This window comes from Rutidosis leptorrhynchoides, chromosome 10, assembly GCF_046630445.1.
Source record: "Rutidosis leptorrhynchoides isolate AG116_Rl617_1_P2 chromosome 10, CSIRO_AGI_Rlap_v1, whole genome shotgun sequence".
Lineage (NCBI taxonomy): Eukaryota > Viridiplantae > Streptophyta > Magnoliopsida > Asterales > Asteraceae > Rutidosis > Rutidosis leptorrhynchoides.
The window spans coordinates 252,809,481-252,830,711 of record NC_092342.1 but is presented as its reverse complement, the minus strand read 5'-3'; the positions used below and the strand labels follow the sequence as shown (position 1 = coordinate 252,830,711).

The 21,231-nt window shown below is 31.3% G+C and overlaps 1 protein-coding gene across 1 annotated transcript; it reads right to left on the bottom strand.

Moving 5' to 3' along the window:
• Positions 1 to 1,087: 1,087 nt before the first annotated feature.
• Positions 1,088 to 20,845, bottom strand: LOC139870960 (desmethylxanthohumol 6'-O-methyltransferase-like). Its single transcript, XM_071858719.1, has 5 exons — positions 20,840 to 20,845; positions 20,456 to 20,691; positions 20,282 to 20,410; positions 5,708 to 5,849; positions 1,088 to 1,651 (listed from the first exon to the last, which is right to left on the bottom strand). Exons 1-5 carry the CDS (start codon positions 20,843 to 20,845, stop codon positions 1,088 to 1,090), a joined length of 1,077 nt encoding a protein of 358 aa, XP_071714820.1.
• Between the last annotated feature and the right edge of the window lie 386 nt (positions 20,846 to 21,231).

Sequence of the window (21,231 nt, the reverse complement as noted above, 5' to 3'; positions counted from 1 at the left end):
ATATATATATATATATACATACATATAATTGTTCATGAATCGTCGAGAGCAGTCAAATGTAATGAAACAGTTCTAAAATTTTGAGATTCAACTTCATAGACTTTGCTTATCGTGTCGAAAACGTTAAATCATTTAAAGATAAAATTTAAATTTGGTCAAAAATTTCCGGGTTGTCACAAATTACAACTGAAAACTTTACATATTGGAAGGATATTGCTACTAAATATATGTTCATTTGGAGCACTAAATAAATAATGATTAATTGCATAAGTAATCATAAATGTTAGATAACATAATATAAATGTTAGTGAAGTTAATAAGAGTTAGATTACAGAAATATAATTCAGGCGGTATAACCGACCATATATAACATAAATATAAATGTTAGTGAAGTTAATAAAAGTTAGATTACATAAATATAATTCAGGCGGTATAACCGACCATATATAACTTAAATAACATAAATATAAATGTTAGTGAAGTTAATAAAAGTTAGATTACATAAATATAATTCAGGCGGTATAACCGACCATATATAACTTAAATAACATAAATATAAATGTTAGTGAAGTTAATAAAAGTTAGATTATATAAATATAATCCAGGTGGTATAACCGACCATATATAACTTAAATAACATAGATATAAATGTTAGTGAAGTTAATAAAAGTTAAACAATTTCTTACCTTGATTAGTGACGTGTGCTTGCTTAGATAAACCTTGATTATACGGAGCACTTCGTGCTGATAACTTGTTATAATTCAGTAGGCTTATAACTACCTTTAGTGGTCTGATATTTGGCTATAGAATACTAATTAAAGAAAAGAGTGAATATGAAATATGTATATTATATCAAGAAGTATATGTGAGAATTATTATTATCAATCTTATCTCTGCACCACACACACATATATATATACTACATAATTTTCACTGTACAATATTTGAATATTAATATATATAGCATCCATATTTGACTGTATTTGTTCAACAAAATTGTCTATACATTGCATGTAATTTTTGTAGCATACTTAACTTTGGATGACTTCTTATTAATGACATTCTTTAATGTTTATATCAATATCTGTTACTCCATGGTTAAATTATATTCAGAAATTGCTAACACATAGAGATAAGTAATACCTTCATAAAATATGAATTTGTTGGGGGGGATGGCGTTAAACATGTCACCTCCAACATGCGTAACATCTTCATATGTTGGTGCATCTGAAATAACATGAGGCAAATCAAAATTTATACCTTTAATATGTGGATATTTTGTTCCAATATCATTTATAGCCGTCCCGTTACCACCACCAATATCCACTAAAGTTCCTTTCACACCATGGAAATCATAACTTGAAAAGATAGCATCCATGGTGATCCTTGTGAAACACGACATTGCTTCATTGAAGATCCTGTTGACGTATGGCTCGTTCGAAACAAAATCCCACAATTCGACTCCGTATGTCTTCATATATGTACTACTTCCTTCTACAATAGATTGTTTTAACCTAGCCAAAGATGAATTTAGAACTGGATCAGTGGTCATCATTGCGAATGGTGCAAGACTATTCCTTTCATCATGTATGAGCCATTTTGAACAATAGTTAAGCGTATAAAGTGGTTCGATGCCTTCTGGTTGATGCACCTCATGAAATGCTCCGTTCATATACATTATAAATGATTCACAATAGTTGATTACATCGCGAGGTATTTGACCTCTATATGATACATTTTACAACATTGCATTCGTTTTTAAAAGACAAACTTTCTTTACATTGAAAGTTGACAGCATGCATACCATTTCATAATACATCCAACTATAATTGACTTAATAATAATCTTGATGAACTCAATGAATCGAATGCAATGTCTTTCGAAATATGTCATGATGACTCCAAGTAATATCCTTAAAATGAGCTAATGCATAGCGGAAGATTTCTTTAATACCTGAGAATAAACATGCTTTAAAGTGTCAACCAAAAGGTTGGTGAGTTCATTAGTTTATCGTAATCAATCATTTCCATAATTTTAATAGACCACAAGATTTCATTTATTCAAAAATCATACACTCGCAAGTGTTTAAAATTCATTCATATGGATTGAACACCTGGTAACCGACATTAACAAAATGCATCTAGAATATCCCCAAACATATAAACATTGAAGTACTAAAGCAGTTCAAATTCTCTGACTGAGGTGCGTCAAAGCCCATAGATCTATCTTTAGGATTCACGTCAATTGGTGGCAATTATAATAAACTCCAATTCTTAGGCTACCAAGTTCAACAAGGGCGATATCCGGTATAACAATTCAACCATAGAATGTAGTTTCGATTACTTGTGTCTATTTCGTCAAACATTTATAAAAGTGTATGTATTCTCAGTCCCAAAAATGTATATTGCAAAAGCATTTAAAAAGGGAGCAAATGAAACTCACTATACTGTATTTCGTAGTAAAAATATATATGACGTCATTGAACAAGTGCAAGGTTGACCTCGGATTCACGAACCTATATTAAGTATATATATTTATATATTGGTCAATATCTGTCTAACAAATTCAGGTCAAGTCGTAGTGTATCACAATCCTAATGCTCGAGATTATCATGCAAAAGTCAACAAAAATCAATTTGACCCAAAACGACTTCCAAAAATTCATACGTGTTTATTATATAGCTTAAATATAGTTGTTATATATATTTAAATATATTTATCAAATTTTATTAGAGTAAATAATAATACAAGTCATTTATTTATAAATAAAAATTTATATTAAAATTTATATATAAAATTATAATTTTATATATTTTAAGTAATAAAATTTATACAGTTCACTCAATATTATAAAAACATGGTGGTATGTATTATTAATGTAATTATATTACGTGTGGTAAAAATATCTTTGTATCACATATTTGTTTGATAAAATAATATTGATAATAATAATAATAAGTAACAGTTGTATTATTTTGTAATAATAATAATACTAATAATAATAATAATAATAATAATAATAATAATAATAATAATAATAATAATAATAATAATAATAATAATAATAATAATAATAATAATAATAATAATAATAATTATCTACTAATAATAATAACAATATTTATATTTACAAATGATGATATTAATTATGATAAAATGATAATTCTAATCATGATAATTATAACGATACTTTTTAATATTAACTGTAATAATAATATCTTATATAATAGTAATAATTTTATTCAAAATGATAATTTTTAATATACTAAAATGATAATAAAATGATATTTTATAATAACAATGACATTTCTATTAAAAATGATAATTTTAATAAAAATGATAGTTTTAATATAAATGATACTTTTAATAATAATAATAATGATAAAAATAATGAAAAAGGATATTTTTCTCTTAAATCAATATCATACAATATTTTAATTTCATCATGATACTTATACTCGCTATTTCCTAATCGATTTGTTTAATAGCTTTTAGTCCTCTTTTAAATCGCATTCATAATATTGATAATAATATTAGTCATAATAATTAGATGATACTAATATTAGTTTTAATTGATAATGATACTAGTAATAATAAATATTAATGATAATACTAATAATAATATTAATATTATCAATAATATTAACAATAACTTTTAATGATAATAACGATAGTAATAACAATAACAATTTTTAATGATAATATTTATACTAATAATGATAATAATAATAATAATTATTATTTAGATAATAATAATAACGATGATAGTAATAATAATAATTAATTTAACAATAATACTTAAAATTATAGATAATTCAATTGACTACATCTTTTAATCCGTTCATCGAAACTATTCGATATCTAAATGAAAAGTTATTGATTTTTCGCCAGCTTTCCAACGACATGCATATCATATACCTTATCTCAGTAGTATGTGTATTAAACTCATGATCTATCATAAACTATTTAACGACGAAATTAAACATACAAGCATGCATAATTATATATACTCGAGCACTAGTCAGGGATACATTACTAATATATAAAAGTTAAATTATGAGTGCTCACGTATCAATATTGTGATTCAATATTGCAGGAAAGTATGTAGACGTAACGGAGATTATAAACACTAGTTTGACCTCATGAGCATACTCCCGAATATTATCCATAACCTCCATAGCTATAACCCATAATTTCCTTAGCCCTATCCTGCTCGCAAAACCCATTTTGAAAACATGCGAACAGAACCTCGTCGTAGTATTTTATGTATACTAATAATATCTTGAAATAATACAGAGTATATATATATATATATATATATATATATATATATATATATATATATATATATATATAAATCGATTGAAAGAGTTTAAAGAAATATATTTTCAAGTTTCTATAAAATAATGAAACCTATTGAATTTTATTTATAATAGATATTTGAATTATTAAAGTGAATTATTAAAGTATGAATTATTAAAGTGAATTATTAAAGTATGAATTATTAAAGTGAATTATTAAAGTATTAATTATTAAATTAAATTATTAAAGTATGAATTATTAAAGTGAATTATTAAAGTGAATTATTAAAGTTAAAGTAAAGTAAAGGTAAAGTTAAAGTATAGTAAAAGTATAAAACTATGTACGTATTATACGCATATAAATATATATAATATTAATTTAATTCGTTATATATATTTAATAAAATATAAATATAAATATAAATATCGTTATCTTTATCATACTGGTTAAGTAATAAGTTGTTAAAAGTGGTTCCAGATATGTATAAAAGTTATATACGTTTTAATAATAAATAAGTTCTTTTTAAACTGAAAACGTTTTTGTACGTCTGAAACTAAATCAAATAAATATGATTATTTTTGTTTTCCAAAACTAAATATATTTAAGAATCATTTTGTTAAAAGGTTAAAATACTGGAAATTGCTATATCATAAAACGTTTTAGAAAAGTAGAATTATATATATTCATAATAGGTTTCAAGTTTTTAAATTATAGTCTGTTGGTGAAGCATGGGATAAAGTCCAAAGGTTAAATAAACGTATGAAATCATCTTAATGAAAAATTTCGAGTTACTTAACTTGTCGATATCCAACATCTAAGTTATTTACACTCCACGTTCTTACTTTCATATTAAATAAAATGAAAGTTAACATAGTTATCTTATCAAAGTCACGAGGAAAATATTATAAAACATGAATTGGAAATTAAACAGGAATCTCTGCTAACCCTTGTCTAGTTTCCATTAATTGATATATTTGTTCTTACTTATAAATCACTTTACCATTTTTCGAATGTTATCAAAAAGAATAGATTTCTTAAATCACAGTGGACCTCATAACATAGACCCGTAATCATATCACAATGTATCTGATAATTCAATAATTTAATATTATCTTTTAATTCCGTCGATAAATATATTAAACATATATTGAAACAAATACGTTCATGTAAATTATTATACATCTAATACTTTGTTAACATTTTCAATTAATATAACTATATATTATATATACATATCTATATACACATAAATGTTCGTGAATCGTCGAGCACAGTCAAAGGGTAATTGATTACATGAATATAGTTCCAAAACTTTTTGAGACTCAACATTACAGACTTTACTTATCGTGTCGAAATAATATAAAGATTAAGTTTAAATTTGGTCGGAAATTTCCGGGTTGTCACACCTCATCTATAATTTGTTTGCGGACCAAGAACCTCATTAGGCGCAAGAGGCCATAAAAAAAAAGTAGCAGCTGAGTCGTATGGAGTGATGTTGGAATGTTGAATGGTGTGGGTTTGAAACATGGGAGACCCGTTTTCCCTCTCCTATGTTGACGTCAGCAAATTTGTTTTTACTTTTTTTTTCTTTATCTTTGCTTCTTTAATTTTATTTATATCCCTTTTTCTTCTTTTAGTTACATTATTTTGCAATTTTCTATTTTATAAAAGAAATCCTCTTTTTTTTTTTTTTTTTTTTTGTGTCTTTTCTTAAAAATCTACAAGTTTTTTTTTTTTTATTAAACAAGTCTCTTTTACTTCACGACCCAAGATTTTTTTATTTTTAAAATAAGAATAATATTGTTTCTTTATTATTTTTTGGAGCATTTGTTAGTTGACAAAAACATAAGTAAACGACTCTAAGTACTAATCCTTCCGTCCCATCTTAAGTGTCCACTGTTGACTTTTCAAAGTTCTTATTTGTCAATTTTGACCGTAAAATTTTTAATTTGTGCTATATAATTTTTTATGTAAATTATATGAATGGATTGAGTTTTAAATGTGTTTTCATTCTATATAACTTTCATCAAATATTATATATTATACAAATAAAAATATTTACGGTCAAAGTTAACAAAGAAAGACTTTAAAAATTCAACAGTGAACACTTAAAATGGGACGGCGGGAATAATAAGCTTTATGTAAATAGACCAACCTTTGATTTATTTGGACCATTCCTACCCCTACTAAATTATAATTATAATATAATTATTGTAGTAATAAAATAACATTTTAATTTCTTTACCATCTGTTTGCTCAAAAACCATCTTCTCTTTTTATATTCTTTCTAAAAAGACTTCTTACATTTCATGAGCACTACTGTAGTGACCCGAACTTTTCCATGTTTATATATATTAATTGAGATTGATATTTACATGAATAAATGTTTCCAACATGTTAAGCTATCAAACTTGTTAAGACTTGATTAAATGAAATAAGTTTCTTATAGACAATTGATCACCCATGTTGACTGGCGATTCACAAATGTTACAAAATTGTAAAAACTACATGTTGTGGTATATATAGACATATATATATATGGTTGACATAAGATTATGATGAGTAAGTATCGCACTAAGTATATTAACAATGTGTGATATACATAAGAAATGAGATTACAAAGTTAAGAAACTCGAAATGATATATATAACGATTATCGTTATGATAACGTCTACTAAATACATATGTATCATATTAAGATATTGATACATGATATTTAAGATGATAAAATGATATTTAAATATATCATTAAGTGTGTTAACAATGAACTACATATGTAAAAACAAGACTACTAACCCAAGAATTACGAAACGAGACTTATATGTAACGATTATCGTTGTAACGATATTTTAATGTATATATCATATTAAGAGATATTCATACATCATAATATCATGATAATATAATAATTTAACATCTCATTTGATATAATAAACATTGGGTTAACAACATTAATTGAGATCGTTAACTTAAAGGTTTCAAAACAACACTTACATGTAACGACTAACGAAGACTTAACGACTCCATTAGAATGTATATACATGTTGTGTTACATGTTGTGTTTTGATATGTATTCTTACACTTTTAAAAGACTTCAAGACACATATCAAAGTACTTCTACTTAACAAAAATGCTTACAATTACATCCTCGTTCAGTTTCATCAACAATTCTACTCGTATGCACCCGTATTCGTACTTGTACAATACACAGCTTTTAGATGTATGTACTATTAGTATATACAATCCAGTGATCAGCTCTTAGCAGCCCATGTGAGTCACCTAACACATGTGGGAACCATCATTTGGCAACTAGCATGAAATATCTCATAAAATTACAAAAATATTAGTAATCATTCATGACTTATTTACATGAAAACAAAATTACATATCCTTTATATCTAATCCATATACCAATGACCAAAAACACCTACAAACACTTTCATTCTTCAATTTTCTTCATCTAATTGATCTCTCTCAAGTTCCATCTTCAAGTTCTAAGTGTTCTTCATAAATTCCATAAGTATAGTTTCATAAAAATCAAGAATACTTCCAAGTTTGCAAGTCTACTTCCAAGCTTTCTAATCCATTCCAAGTAATCAACTAAGATTAAGGAACCTTTGTTATTTACAGTAGGTTATCTTTCTAATTCAAGGTAATATTCATATTCAAACTTTGATTCAATTTTTACAACTATAACAATCTTATTTCGAGTGAAAATCTTACTTGAACTGTTTTCTTGTCATGATTCTGTTTCAAGAACTTTCAAGCCATCCAAGGATCCTTCAAAGCTAGATCCATTTTTCTCATTTCCAGTTGTTTTATCCAGAAAACTTGAGGTAGTAATGATGTTCATAACATCATTCGATTCATACATATAAAGCTATCTTATTCGAAGGTTTAAACTTGTAATCACTAGAATATAGTTTAGTTAATTCTAAACTCGTTCGCAAACAAAAGTTAATCCTTCTAACTTGACTTTTAAAATCAACTAAACACATGTTCTATATCTATATGATATGCTAACTTAATGATTTAAAACCTGGAAACACGATGAACACCATAAAATCGGATATACGCCGTCGTAGTGAAACCGGGGGCTGTTTTGGTTTGGATAATTAAAAACTATGATAAACTTTGATTTAAAAGTTGTTCTTCTGGAAAAATGATTTTTTATATAAACATGAAACTATATCCAAAAATCTTGGTTAAACTCAAAGTGAAAGTATGTTTTTCAAAATGGTCATCAAGATGTCGTTCTTTATATGGAAATGACTACCTCTTTAGTAATTGACATGTAACTTAAATTTCCGACTTTAAACCTATACTTTTTTTGTTTGGATTCTTAAATTATAAGTTCAATATGAAACCATAGCAATTTGATTCACTCAAAACGGATTTAAAATGAAGAAGTTATGGGTAAAACAAGATTGGATATTTTTGATCTTTTTAGCTACGGGAAATGTTTAACAAATATATACAAATCATATCCTAGCTAACTTATATTGTATTATACATGTATTATAATATATTATGTAATCTTGGGATACCGTAGACACGTATACAAATGTTTTGACATATCATATCGACTCATGTATATATATTATTTGGAACAACCATAGACACTCTATATGCAGCAATGTTGGAGTTAGCTATACAGGGTTGAGGTTGATTCCAAAAATATATATACTTTGAGTTGTGATCTAGCCTGAGACGTGTATACACTGGGTCGTGGATTGATTCAAGATAATATATATCGATTTATTTCTGTACATCTAACTGTGGACAACTAGTTGTAGGTTACTAACGAGGACAGCTGAATTAATACACTCAAATCTTTAAAACATAATAAAAATGGTTGTAATTATATTTTAATCATACTTTGATATATATGTACATATTTGTATAGGTTCGTGAATCGATCCGTGGCCGAGTCTTATTTCCGAGGAAGGAAATATCTGTGAAAGTGAGTTATGGTCCCACTTTTAAAATCTAATATTTTTGGGATGAGAATACATGCAGGTTTTATAAATGATTTACAAAATAGACACAAGTACATGAAACTACATTCTATGGTTGAATTATCGAAATCGAATATGCCCCTTTTTATTAAGTCTGGTAATCTAAGAATTAGGGAACAGACACCCTAATTGACGTGAATCCTAAAGATAGATCTATTGGGCCTAACAAACCTCATCCAAAGTACCGGATGCTTTAGTACTTTGAAATTTATATCATATCCGAAGGGTGTCCCGGAATGATGGGGATATTCTTATATAAGCATCTTGTTAATGTCGATTACCAAGTGTTCACCATATGAATGATTTTTATCTCTATGTATGGGATGTGTATTGAAATATGAAATCTTGTGGTCTATTGTTATGATTTGATATATATATATATATATATATATATATATATATATATATATATATATATATATATATATATATATATATATATATATATAGGTTAAACCTATAACTCACCAACATTTTTGTTGACGTTTAAAGCATGTTTATTCTCAGGTGAATACTAAGAGCTTCCGCTGTTGCATACTAAAATAAGGACAAGATTTGGAGTCCATGTTTGTATGATATTGTGTAAAAACTGCATTCAAGAAACATATGTCGATGTAATATATTTCTATTGTAAACCATTATATAATGGTCGTGTGTAAACAGTATATTTTAGATTATCATTATTTGATAATCTACGTAATTTTTTTAAAACCGTTATTGATAAAATAAAAGTTATGGTTGTTTTAAAAATGAATGCAATCTTTGAAAAACGTCTCATATAGAGGTCAAAACCTCGCAACGAAATCAATTAATATGGAATATTTATAATCAATATGAACGGGACATTTCAGTTGGTATTCGAGCGTTGGTCTTAGAGAACCAGAAAATTTGCATTAGTGTGTCTTATCGAGTTTTTTAGAATGCATTAGTGAGTCTGGACTTCGACTGTGTTTTCTTTAAAAATGATTGCTTAACATTTTTGTTGGAAACTATATATTATTAACATGTAAATATTATGTGATATATTAATCTCTTAACATGTTTGATATTGTGTGATAGATGTCTACCTCTAGCACAAATCCCATTGACTCACCTAATAATAACGAAGAGTTGAATATATATTGCCAAGATTCACAAGTTCCCGAATAACCGGAAGAAGAGGAAACGGCACCGGGAGAAGAGGAACCGGAAGAAGAGGAACCGGAAGAAGAAGAGGTTCCGGAGGGGGGAATAGTAGGAACCACAGAAAACCGGTCAAATAAAAGAAAATCCTCAACCAATGGACCAAAGTTAATAATGGTCAATGGTGTTTCCGCTAAGGAAGCAAAATATTGGGAAAATTACCAATTTTTCGATGAATCGGATCCTGATGAGGATTCCGATGATGTTATAGAAATTACCCCGACCCAATTTAATGAGGCAAAAGAAAATAATAAGGGAAAAGGTATCAAAATAGAGAAATCTAATTCCGACCCCGATGAACTTTATATGTACCGTCAACACCCGTATTTTCAATGTCGTGACAATAACCCGGGAACCTCTAAACCACCAGGTTTTTCTAAACCAATGTGGAAAATGACGACTCGTATTAGAGGAACATCATATATCCCTAGAAGATTAGGAAAAAGAACAAAGTCCGAAGAAGAAGAAACCAGTGATTCAGATTAAAGGGGTGTGAGCATGTTGTGTAATAAATGTATTGTAGTGTGCTTGCACTTTTATGTTCTATATAAAAATTGCTTGTATTGTTTGTTATTACGAATCTAATCCTTTTCTATTTTACAGTATAAAAACAAAATGGACGTTAAGGGTAGACAACCGAATATTTTAGAAGACCTACCAGAGGATATGATTGGGGAAATCTTGTCTAGAGTCGGTCAGAATTCATCAGCACATTTTGTTATGGCGAAATTAACTTGTCAAAGATTTGAAAGATTTTCCAGAAATGCCTTAGTTTATAAAAGGCTTTCCTTTGATAGGTGGGGTATATCACATTGGGGAGACTTTAAGTTACGCCGTGTTTTCTTTAAAGCATTAAATGCAGGGAACCCAAATGCAATTTTACGCTACGGGTTAAGAACCTATTTTGACTCAACATATCCCAACATAGGATTTCGTGAATTAGAAAGAGCTTCTAACATGCAACATAAAGAAGCATGTTATGCTTACGGGTTAGTGATGTTCGCTTCTTATCAAAGTGAGAAAAAGAACATCGGATTGCAGCTTTTAAATAAAATTTCACAAGTGACGGATTCAGTAGTTGGGGTGAGAAACAAGGTTTTTAGATTATTACGGGGCTGTTGGACATTACGAAACCCTCGTCCTTTTGACGACATTACAACATGCTGCCTAGCTAATGGTCATAACGGTTATTTTTCACAAGACCAAGGATGGGAAGTCGTCTTAGTAAAACCATAATGCATGACTTGTTTATGGACTTATGAATTACGTGTCTTTATATTCTTTGCTGAACAACTTGTGTATTAACTAGATATATCTTCAAAACTGTCCTGTATCATAGTGTACTATATTTCATGTTATATGTAATATAGCGAAGTTGTAAGTTTGAAGAATATTTGTATGTGATATATTATTATAATCAGTTTTTCATATGGAATTGTAGTAGTTGAATTTATATTAGCTACTAAGTATGAACTTAACGGTTAGGTAGTACCCGAATTTAAAATTATAAAATGCTAATATGAAGAAAAAGCTTTTATAAATGAGTTCATATTATGCTATGAGATACTATTGACTACTCTTAATATTCTGTATGATTAAATTGTTTCATTTGACTATTTTGAAGGAAATGGCACCGACTATTCAACACACCTTGAATATGAGCGAAGAGGAATTTCGTGCCTTTCTTGCTTCAAACATAGCCGCAGTACAGGCCGCGCTACATACCAATAATAACTCTAAATCTAGTAATACAGCCAACAGCGCAAGAAATTGTGTAGGATGCTCCTACAAGGAATTCACTGTCTGCAAACCTTCAGAATTTGATGGGACCGAAGGACCAATCGGATTAAAATGGTGGACTGAGAAAGTTGAATCGGTGTTTGCCATAAGTAAGTGTGCTGGAGGAGACAAAGTGAAGTACGCTACGCATACCTTCACAGGTATTGCGTTAACATGGTGGAATACCAATCTAGAGCAAGTGGGACAAGATGCTGCTTACGCGCTACCATGGTCAGCATTCAAGCACTTGATGAACGAGAAGTACCATCCCAGAACCGAGGTCAATAAGCTCAAGTCAGAACTTAGAGGGTTACGAACACAGGGATTCGATATTACTTCGTACGAAAGACGATTCACAGAATTGTACCTATTGTGTCCGAGAGCGTTCGAAGATGAGGAAGAGAAGATCGACGCGTTTGTGAAAGGGTTACCGGAGAGAATCTAAGAAGATATAAGTTCACACGAGCCTGTCTCCATACAAAAGGCATGTAGAATGGCTCAAAAACTAGTGAACCAGATTGAGGGAAGAATTAAAGAACAGGCGGCCGAAGAGGCCAACGTGAAGCTGGTAAAAAAAAGTGGGAGGAAAACGGTGATAAGAGTCACCAAAACAACAACAACTATCCCAACAATCGCGAAATCAATCGCAACTACAACAAACGGCACAACAACAACAACAACAACAACAACAACAACAACAACTACAACAATCATCCCAACAACAATAACAACCGCAACAACAACAACAATCAGAAGCAGCTATGCCAAAGGTGTAAAAAGTATCACTCGGGGTTTTGCACCAAATTTTGCAACAAGTGTAAAAGAAATGGTCATAGCGCGGAGAAGTGTGAGGTCTACGGACCAGGGGTTAACAGAACGACAGGAACAAATGGTGTCAGAACTAGTAATGGCGGAGCAAGTAATGTCGGAGCAAGTTATGCCAATGTAGTTTGTTATAAATGTGGAAAACCGGGCCACATTATTAGAAATTGCCCGAACCAGGAGAACACGAATGGACAAGGCCGCGGAAGAGTTTTCAATATTAATGCGGCAGAGGCACAGGAAAACCCGAAGCTTGTTACGGGTACGTTTCTTATTGACAATAAATTTGCATACGTTTTATTTGATTCGGGTGCGGATAGAAGCTATATGAGTAGAGATTTTTGTGCTAAATTAAGTTGTCTATTGACACCGTTGGATAGTAAATTTTTACTTGAATTAGCAAACGGTAAATTAATTTCAGCAGATTATATATGCCGGAATCGAGAAATTAAACTGGGTAGCGAAATATTTAAGATTGATTTGATACCATTAGAGTTAGGAAGTTTTGATGTAATAGTTGGCATGGACTGGCTGAAGGAGATGAAAGCAGAGATCGTATGTTACAAAAATGCAATTCGCATTGTACGAGAAGAAGGAGAACCCTTAATGGTGTACGGAGAAAAGGGCAACACGAAGCTACATCTTATTAGTAATTTGAAGGCACAAAAACTAATAAGAAAAGGTTGCTATGCTATTCTAGCACACGTCGAGAAAGTACAAACTGAAGAAAAGAGCATCAATGATGTTCCCGTCGCAAAAGAATTTCCCGATGTATTTCTGAAAGAATTACCGGGACTACCTCCACATCGATCTGTTGAATTTCAAATAGTTCTTGTACCAGGAGCTGCACCAATAGCTCGTGCTCCTTACAGACTCGCACCCAGCAAGATGAAAGAACTACAAAGGCAACTGCAAGAACTATTAGAACATGGTTTCATTCGACCAAGCACATCACCATGGGGAGCTCCTGTATTGTTTGTCAAGAAGAAGGATGGTACATTTAGGTTGTGTATTGACTACAGAGAGATGAATAAACTTACCATCAAAAACCGTTATCCACTGCCTAGAATTGATGACTTATTTGATCAACTACAAGGCTCATCGGTTTATTCGAAAATCGATTTACGTTCTGGATATCATCAAATGCGAGTAAAGGAGGATGATATTCCAAAAACTACTTTTAGGACGCGTTATGGTCATTCTGAGTTTATGGTTATGCCGTTTGGATTGACTAACGCACCTGCTGTGTTCATGGATCTTATGAACAGAGTGTGTGGGCCGTATCTTGACAAGTTTGTCATTGTTTTCATCGATGACATACTTATTTAATCAAAGAATGGTCAAGAGCACGAAAAACATTTGAGAAAAGTGCTAGAAGTATTGAGGAAAGAAAAACTGTATGCTAAGTTTTCAAAGTGTGCATTTTGGTTAGAAGAAGTTCAATTCCTCGGTCACATAGTGAACAAAGAAGGTATCCAGGTGGACCCGGCAAAGATCGAAACCGTTAAAAAGTGGGAAACCCCAAAAACTCTGAAGTATATACGCCAATTTTTAGGATTGGCTGGTTACTACAGAAGATTCATCCAAGATTTCTCCAAAATAGCAAAACCCTTGACTTCATTAACGCATAAAGGGAAGAAATTTGAATGGAAGGATGAACAAGAGAAGGCGTTTCAGTTATTGAAGAAAAAGCTAACTACGGCACCTATATTGTCATTGCCTGAAGGGAATGATGATTTTGTGATTTATTGTGACGCATCAAAGCAAGGTCTCGGTTGTGTGTTAATGCAACGAACGAAGGCGATTGCTTATGCGTCTAGACAATTGAAGATTCACGAGCAAAATTATACAACTCACGATTTGGAATTGGGTGCTGTTGTTTTTGCATTAAAGACTTGGAGGCATTATTTATATGGGGTCAAAACTATTATATATACCGACCACAAAAGTCTCCAACATATATTTAATCAGAAGCAACTGAATATGAGACACCACAGGTGGATTGAACTGTTGAATGATTATGATTTTGAGATTCGATACCACCCGGGGAAGGCGAATGTGGTAGCCGACGCTTTGAGTAGAAAGGACAGAGAACCTATACGGGTAAAAGCTATGAATATAATTATTAACCTTACTACTCAAATAAAGGAAGCGCAACAGGGGGTTGTAAAAGAAGGAAAGTTGAAGAATGAGATACCCAAAGGATCAGAGAAACATCTTAATATTCGAGAAGATGGAACCCGATATAGGGCTGATAGAATTTGGGTACCAAGGTTTGGAGATGTGAGAGAAATGGTACTTAAAGAAGCACATAAAACCAGATATTCAATACATCCCGGAGCGGGGAAGATGTATAAAGATCTCAAGAAACACTTTTGGTGGCCGGGTATGAAAGCCGATATTGCTAAATATGTAGGAGAATGTTTGACGTGTTCTAAGGTCAAAGCTGAACATCAGAAACCATCAGGTCTACTACAACAACCTAAAATCCCGGAATGGAAATGGGAAAACATTACCATGGATTTCATTACTAAATTGCCAAGGACTACAAGTGGTTATCATACTATTTGGGTATTAGTTGATCGTCTCACCAAGTCAGCACACTTCCTGCCAATGAGAGGAGATGACAAAATGGAGAAGTTGGCGCGATTGTATTTGAAGGAGGTTATCTCCAGACTTGGAATACCCGTCTCTATTATCTCTGATAGGGATGGTAGATTTGTTTCAAGGTTCTGGCAGACGTTGCAACAAGCATTGGGGACTCGTCTAGACATGAGTACTGCCTATCATCCACAAACTAATGGGCAGAGCGAAAGGACGATACAAACGCTTGAAGACATACTACGAGCATGTGTTATTGATTTCGGAAACAGTTGGGATCGACACCTACCATTAGCAGAATTTTCCTACAACAACAGTTATCATTCTAGTATTGAGATGGCGTCGTTTGAGGCACTTTATGGTAGAAAGTGCAGGTCTCAGATTTGTTGGAATGAAGTGGGGGATAGACAGATTACGGGTCCGGAGATAATACAAGAAACTACCGAGAAAATCATCCAAATTCAACAACGATTGAAAGCCGCCCAGAGTCGACAAAAGAGCTACGCGGACAGTAAAAGAAAAGATATAGAGTTTGAAATTGGAGAAATGGTCATGCTTAAGGTTTCACCTTGGAAAGGCGTTGTTCGATTTGGTAAACGGGGGAAACTAAATCCAAGGTACATTGGACCATTCAAGATTATAGATCGTGTCGGACCAGTAGCTTACCAATTGGAGCTACCTCAACAACTCGCAGCTGTACATAACACTTTCCACGTCTCGAATTTGAAGAAATGTTTTGCTAAAGAAGATCTCACTATTCCGTTGGACGAAATCCAAATCAATGAAAAACTTCAATTCATTGAAGAACCCGTCGAAGTAATGGATCGTGAGGTTAAGAGACTTAAGCAAAACAAGATACCGATTGTTAAGATTCGATGAAATTCTCGTAGAGGACCCGAGTTCACCTGGGAGCATGAAGATCAGATGAAGAGGAAATACCCGCATCTATTTCCAGAAGATTCGTCAACACCTTCAACAGCTTAAAATTTCGTGACGAAATTTATTTAACGGGTAGGTACTGTAGTGACCCGAACTTTTCCATGTTTATATATATTAATTGAGATTGATATTTACATGACTAAATGTTTCCAACGTGTTAAGCAATCAAACTTGTTAAGACTTGATTAAATGAAATAAGTTTCTTATAGACAATTGATCACCCATGTTGACCGGTGATTCACGAACGTTACAAAATTGTAAAAACTACATGTTGTGGTATATATAGACATATATATATATATATATATATGGTTGATATAAGATTATGATGAGTAAGTATCGCACTAAGTATATTGACAATGTGTGATATACATAAGAAATGAGATTACTAAGTTAAGAAACTCGAAATGATATATATAACGATTATCGTTATGATAACGTCTACTAAATACATATGTATCATATTAAGATATTGATACACTATATTTAACATGATAAAATTATATTTAAATATATCATTAAGGGTGTTAACAATGAACTACATATGTAAAAATAAAACTACTAACCCAAGAATTACGAAACGAGACTTATATGTAACGATTATCGTTGTAACGATATTTTAATGTATATATCATATTAAGAGATATTCATACATCATAATATCATGATAATATAATAATTTAACATCTCATTTGATATAATAAACATTGGGTTAACAACATTAATTGAGATCGTTAACTTAAAGGTTTCAAAACAACACTTAAATGTAACGACTAACGAAGACTTAACAACTCCATTAGAATGTATATACATGTTGTGTTTTGATATGTATTCTTACACTTTTAAAAGACTTCAAGACACATATCAAAGTACTTCTACTTAACAAAAATGCTTACAATTACATCCTCGTTCAGTTTCATCAACAATTCTACTCGTATGCACCCGTATTCGTACTCGTACAATACACAGCTTTTAGATGTATGTACTATTGGTATATACACTCCAATGATCAGCTCTTAGCAGCCCATGTGAGTCACCTAACACATGTGAGAACCATCATTTGGCAACTAGCACGAAATATCTCATAAAATTACAAAAATATTAGTAATCATTCATGACTTATTTACATGAAAACAAAATTACATATCCTTTATATCTAATCCATATACCAACGACCAAAAACACCTACAAACACTTTCATTCTTCAATTTTCTTCATCTAATTGATCTCTCTCAAGTTCCATCTTCAAGTTCTAAGTGTTCTTCATAAATTCCATAAGTATAGTTTCATAAAAATCAAGAATACTTCCAAGTTTGCAAGTCTACTTCCAAGCTTTCTAATCCATTCCAAGTAATCATCTAAGATCAAGGAACCTTTGTTATTTATAGTAGGTTATCTTTCTAATTCAAGGTAATATTCATATGCAAACTTTGATTCAATTTCTACAACTATAACAATCTTATTTCGAGTGAAAATCTTACTTGAACTGTTTTCGTGTCATGATTCTGTTTCAAGAACTTTGAAGCCATCCAAGGATCCTTTGAAGCTAGATCCATTTTTCTCATTTCTAGTGGTTTTATCCAGAAAACTTGAGGTAGTAATGATGCTCATAACATCATTCGATTCATACATATAAAGCTATCTTATTCGAAGGTTTAAACTTGTAATCACTAGAACATAGTTTAGTTAATTCTAAATTTGTTCGCAAACAAAAGTTAATTCTTGTTACTTGACTTTTAAAATCAACTAAATTCATGTTCTATATCTATATTATATGCTAACTTAATGATTTAAAACCTGAAAACACGATGAACACTATAAAATCGGATATACGCCGTCATAGTGAAACCGGGGGCTGTTTTGGTTTGGATAATTAAAAACTATAATAAACTTTGATTTAAAAGTTTTTCTTCAGGGAAAATGATTTTTTATATGAATATGAAACTATATCCAAAAATCTTGGTTAAACTCAAAGTGAAAGTATGTTTTTCAAAATAGTCATCAAGATGTCGTTCTTTCAACGGAAATGACTACCTCTTTAGTAATTGACATGTAACTTAAATTTTGGAGTATAAACCTATACTTTTTTTGTTTGGATTCTTAAATTAGAAGTTCAATATGAAACCATAGCAATTTGATTCACTCAAAATGGATTTAAAATGAAGAAGTTATGGGTAAAACAAGATTGGATATTTTTGATCTTTTTAGCTACGGGAAATGTTTAACAAATCTATACAAATCATATTCTAGCTAACTTATATTGTATTATACATGTATTCTAATATATTGTGTAATCTTGGGATACCATAGACACGTATGCAAATGTTTTGACATATCATATCGACCCATGTACATATATTATTTGGAACAACGATAGACACTCTATATGCAGTAATGTTGGAGTTAGCTATACAGGGTTGAGGTTGATTCCAAAAATATATATACTTTAAGTTGTGATCTATCCTGAGACGTGTATACACTGGGTCGTGGATTGATTCAAGATAATATATATATCGATTTATTTCTGTACATCTAACTGTGGACAACTAGTTGTAGGTTACTAACGAGGACATCTGACTTAATACACTCAAATCTTTAAAACATAATAAAAATGGTTGTAATTATATTTTGATCATACTTTGATATATATGTACATATTTGTATAGGTTCGTGAATCGATCCGTGGCCGAGTCTTATTTCCGAGGAAGGAAATATCTGTGAAAGTGAGTTATGGTCCCACTTTTAAAATCTAATATTTTTGGGATGAGAATACATGCAGGTTTTATAAATGATTTACAAAATAGACACAAGTACGTGAAACTACATTCTATGGTTGAATTATCGAAATCGAATATGCCCCTTTTTATTAAGTCTGGTAATCTAAGAATTAGGGAACAGACACCCTAATTGACGCGAATCCTAAAGATTGATCTATTGGGCCTAACAAACCCCATCCAAAGTACCGGATGCTTTAGTACTTCGAAATTTATATCATATCCGAAGGGTGTCCCGGAATGATGGGGATATTCTTATATATGCATCTTGTTAATGTCGTTTACCAGGTGTTCACCATATGAATGATTTTTATCTCTATGTATGGGATGTGTATTGAAATATGAAATCTCGTGGTCTATTGTTACGATTTGATATATATAGGTTAAACCTATAACTCACCAACATTTTTGTTGACGTTTAAAGCATGTTTATTCTCAGGTGAATACTAAGAGCTTCCGCTGTTGCATACTAAAATAAGGACAAGATTTGGAGTCCATTTTTGTATGATATTGTGTAAAAACTGCATTCAAGAAAAATATATCGATGTAATATATTTCTATTATAAACCATTATATAATGGTCGTGTGTAAACAGTATATTTTAGAATATCATTATTTGATAATCTACGTAATGTTTTTAAAACCTTTATTGATAAAATAAAGGTTATGGTTGTTTTAAAAATGAATGCAGTATGTGAAAAACGTCTCATATAGAGGTCAAAACTTCGCAACGAAATCAATTAATATGGAACGTTTATAATCAATATGAACGGGACATTTCAAATACCTCTAAAGATTCCTTCCATTTTATTAAACACCACCTCCACGTCACCCTGACCATTATCTTCGCCGATTTCCGACGAACATCTTCGCCGCACTTCGACGAGCATATCCGCCGCACCCCGACACCACCTCTGCTGCACTCCGGTCACCACCTCCGCCAAACCTCCGGTCACCACCTCCGCCAAACCTCAAGTCACCACCTCCGTCACACCTTAAGAACACAATTTAACAACACCTCTCACCGAGAAACGTATACCGTCGACTACCTTCACCCCAAACAGCAACCTGGGTGTAAACAAAAATTGCCGGAGGTAATAATCGCAGGTGGTGGCGCGTGTCACTTCCGTTTATGTCCGGGTTTTTACGATTTTGATCGAAATTTTGAGCTTGAAAATTTGAGTGTGGGGGTGTATTTGTTAGTATTGCTAGTAGTAAAAAAAGAGAAAGAGAAATAAGGGGAGGTAATGAGGAGATGGGAAGATGAAAGAGAGTCTAGCAGTAGAAAGATGGGTAGATGATGAATTTTTTTTTTAATATTTTTCTTTGTTAGAGTAATTACAGAAATGGTTTTTTAAAAAAAAAATTATAGAAATAGGTAAACCGACGTTTGAAACATCGGTTTGTCATTCAGGTTCCAAACCGGCATTTCAGTTGCTGGTTTGGTTCCTCATAAACCCTAAACGTATACGTTTCTGACAGATACTGATATTCACTGCAAACCGGCCTTTCGAATGCTGGTTTGGACGCTGATATTTACTGCATTTTTAAGTTTTTTCAGTGTATTATTACTGTATTTTTCAGTGTATTATTACTGCAAAGCTGCAATCTATCATGTCATTGTTTGAGTGTGCATTTGAATTTTCCAGCCAAAAATTTTATTTATAGAGCTATGATTGGAATCAATTAATCTCAATTCCTTTGTGATTACATCTTGTTCTTTAATCTCTAAAACACGTCCTCATATTACTGAAAACACTAAAACACCATTATATTCATAACATATAATGGCCGAATTTACTGGTATTATGGTTC

What these genes read in the sequence shown, in the direction of transcription:
- LOC139870960 (XM_071858719.1), bottom strand. An exon ending in CGTCGAAGTGCGGCGAAGAT is followed by an intron (nt 5,850 to 20,281) that starts GTTCGTCGGAAA and finishes ACGTCAACATAG; the next exon opens with GAGAGGGAAAACGGGTCTCC. An exon ending in GCAAACAAATTATAGATGAG is followed by an intron (nt 1,652 to 5,707) that starts GTGTGACAACCC and finishes GCATTTCATGAG; the next exon opens with GTGCATCAACCAGAAGGCAT.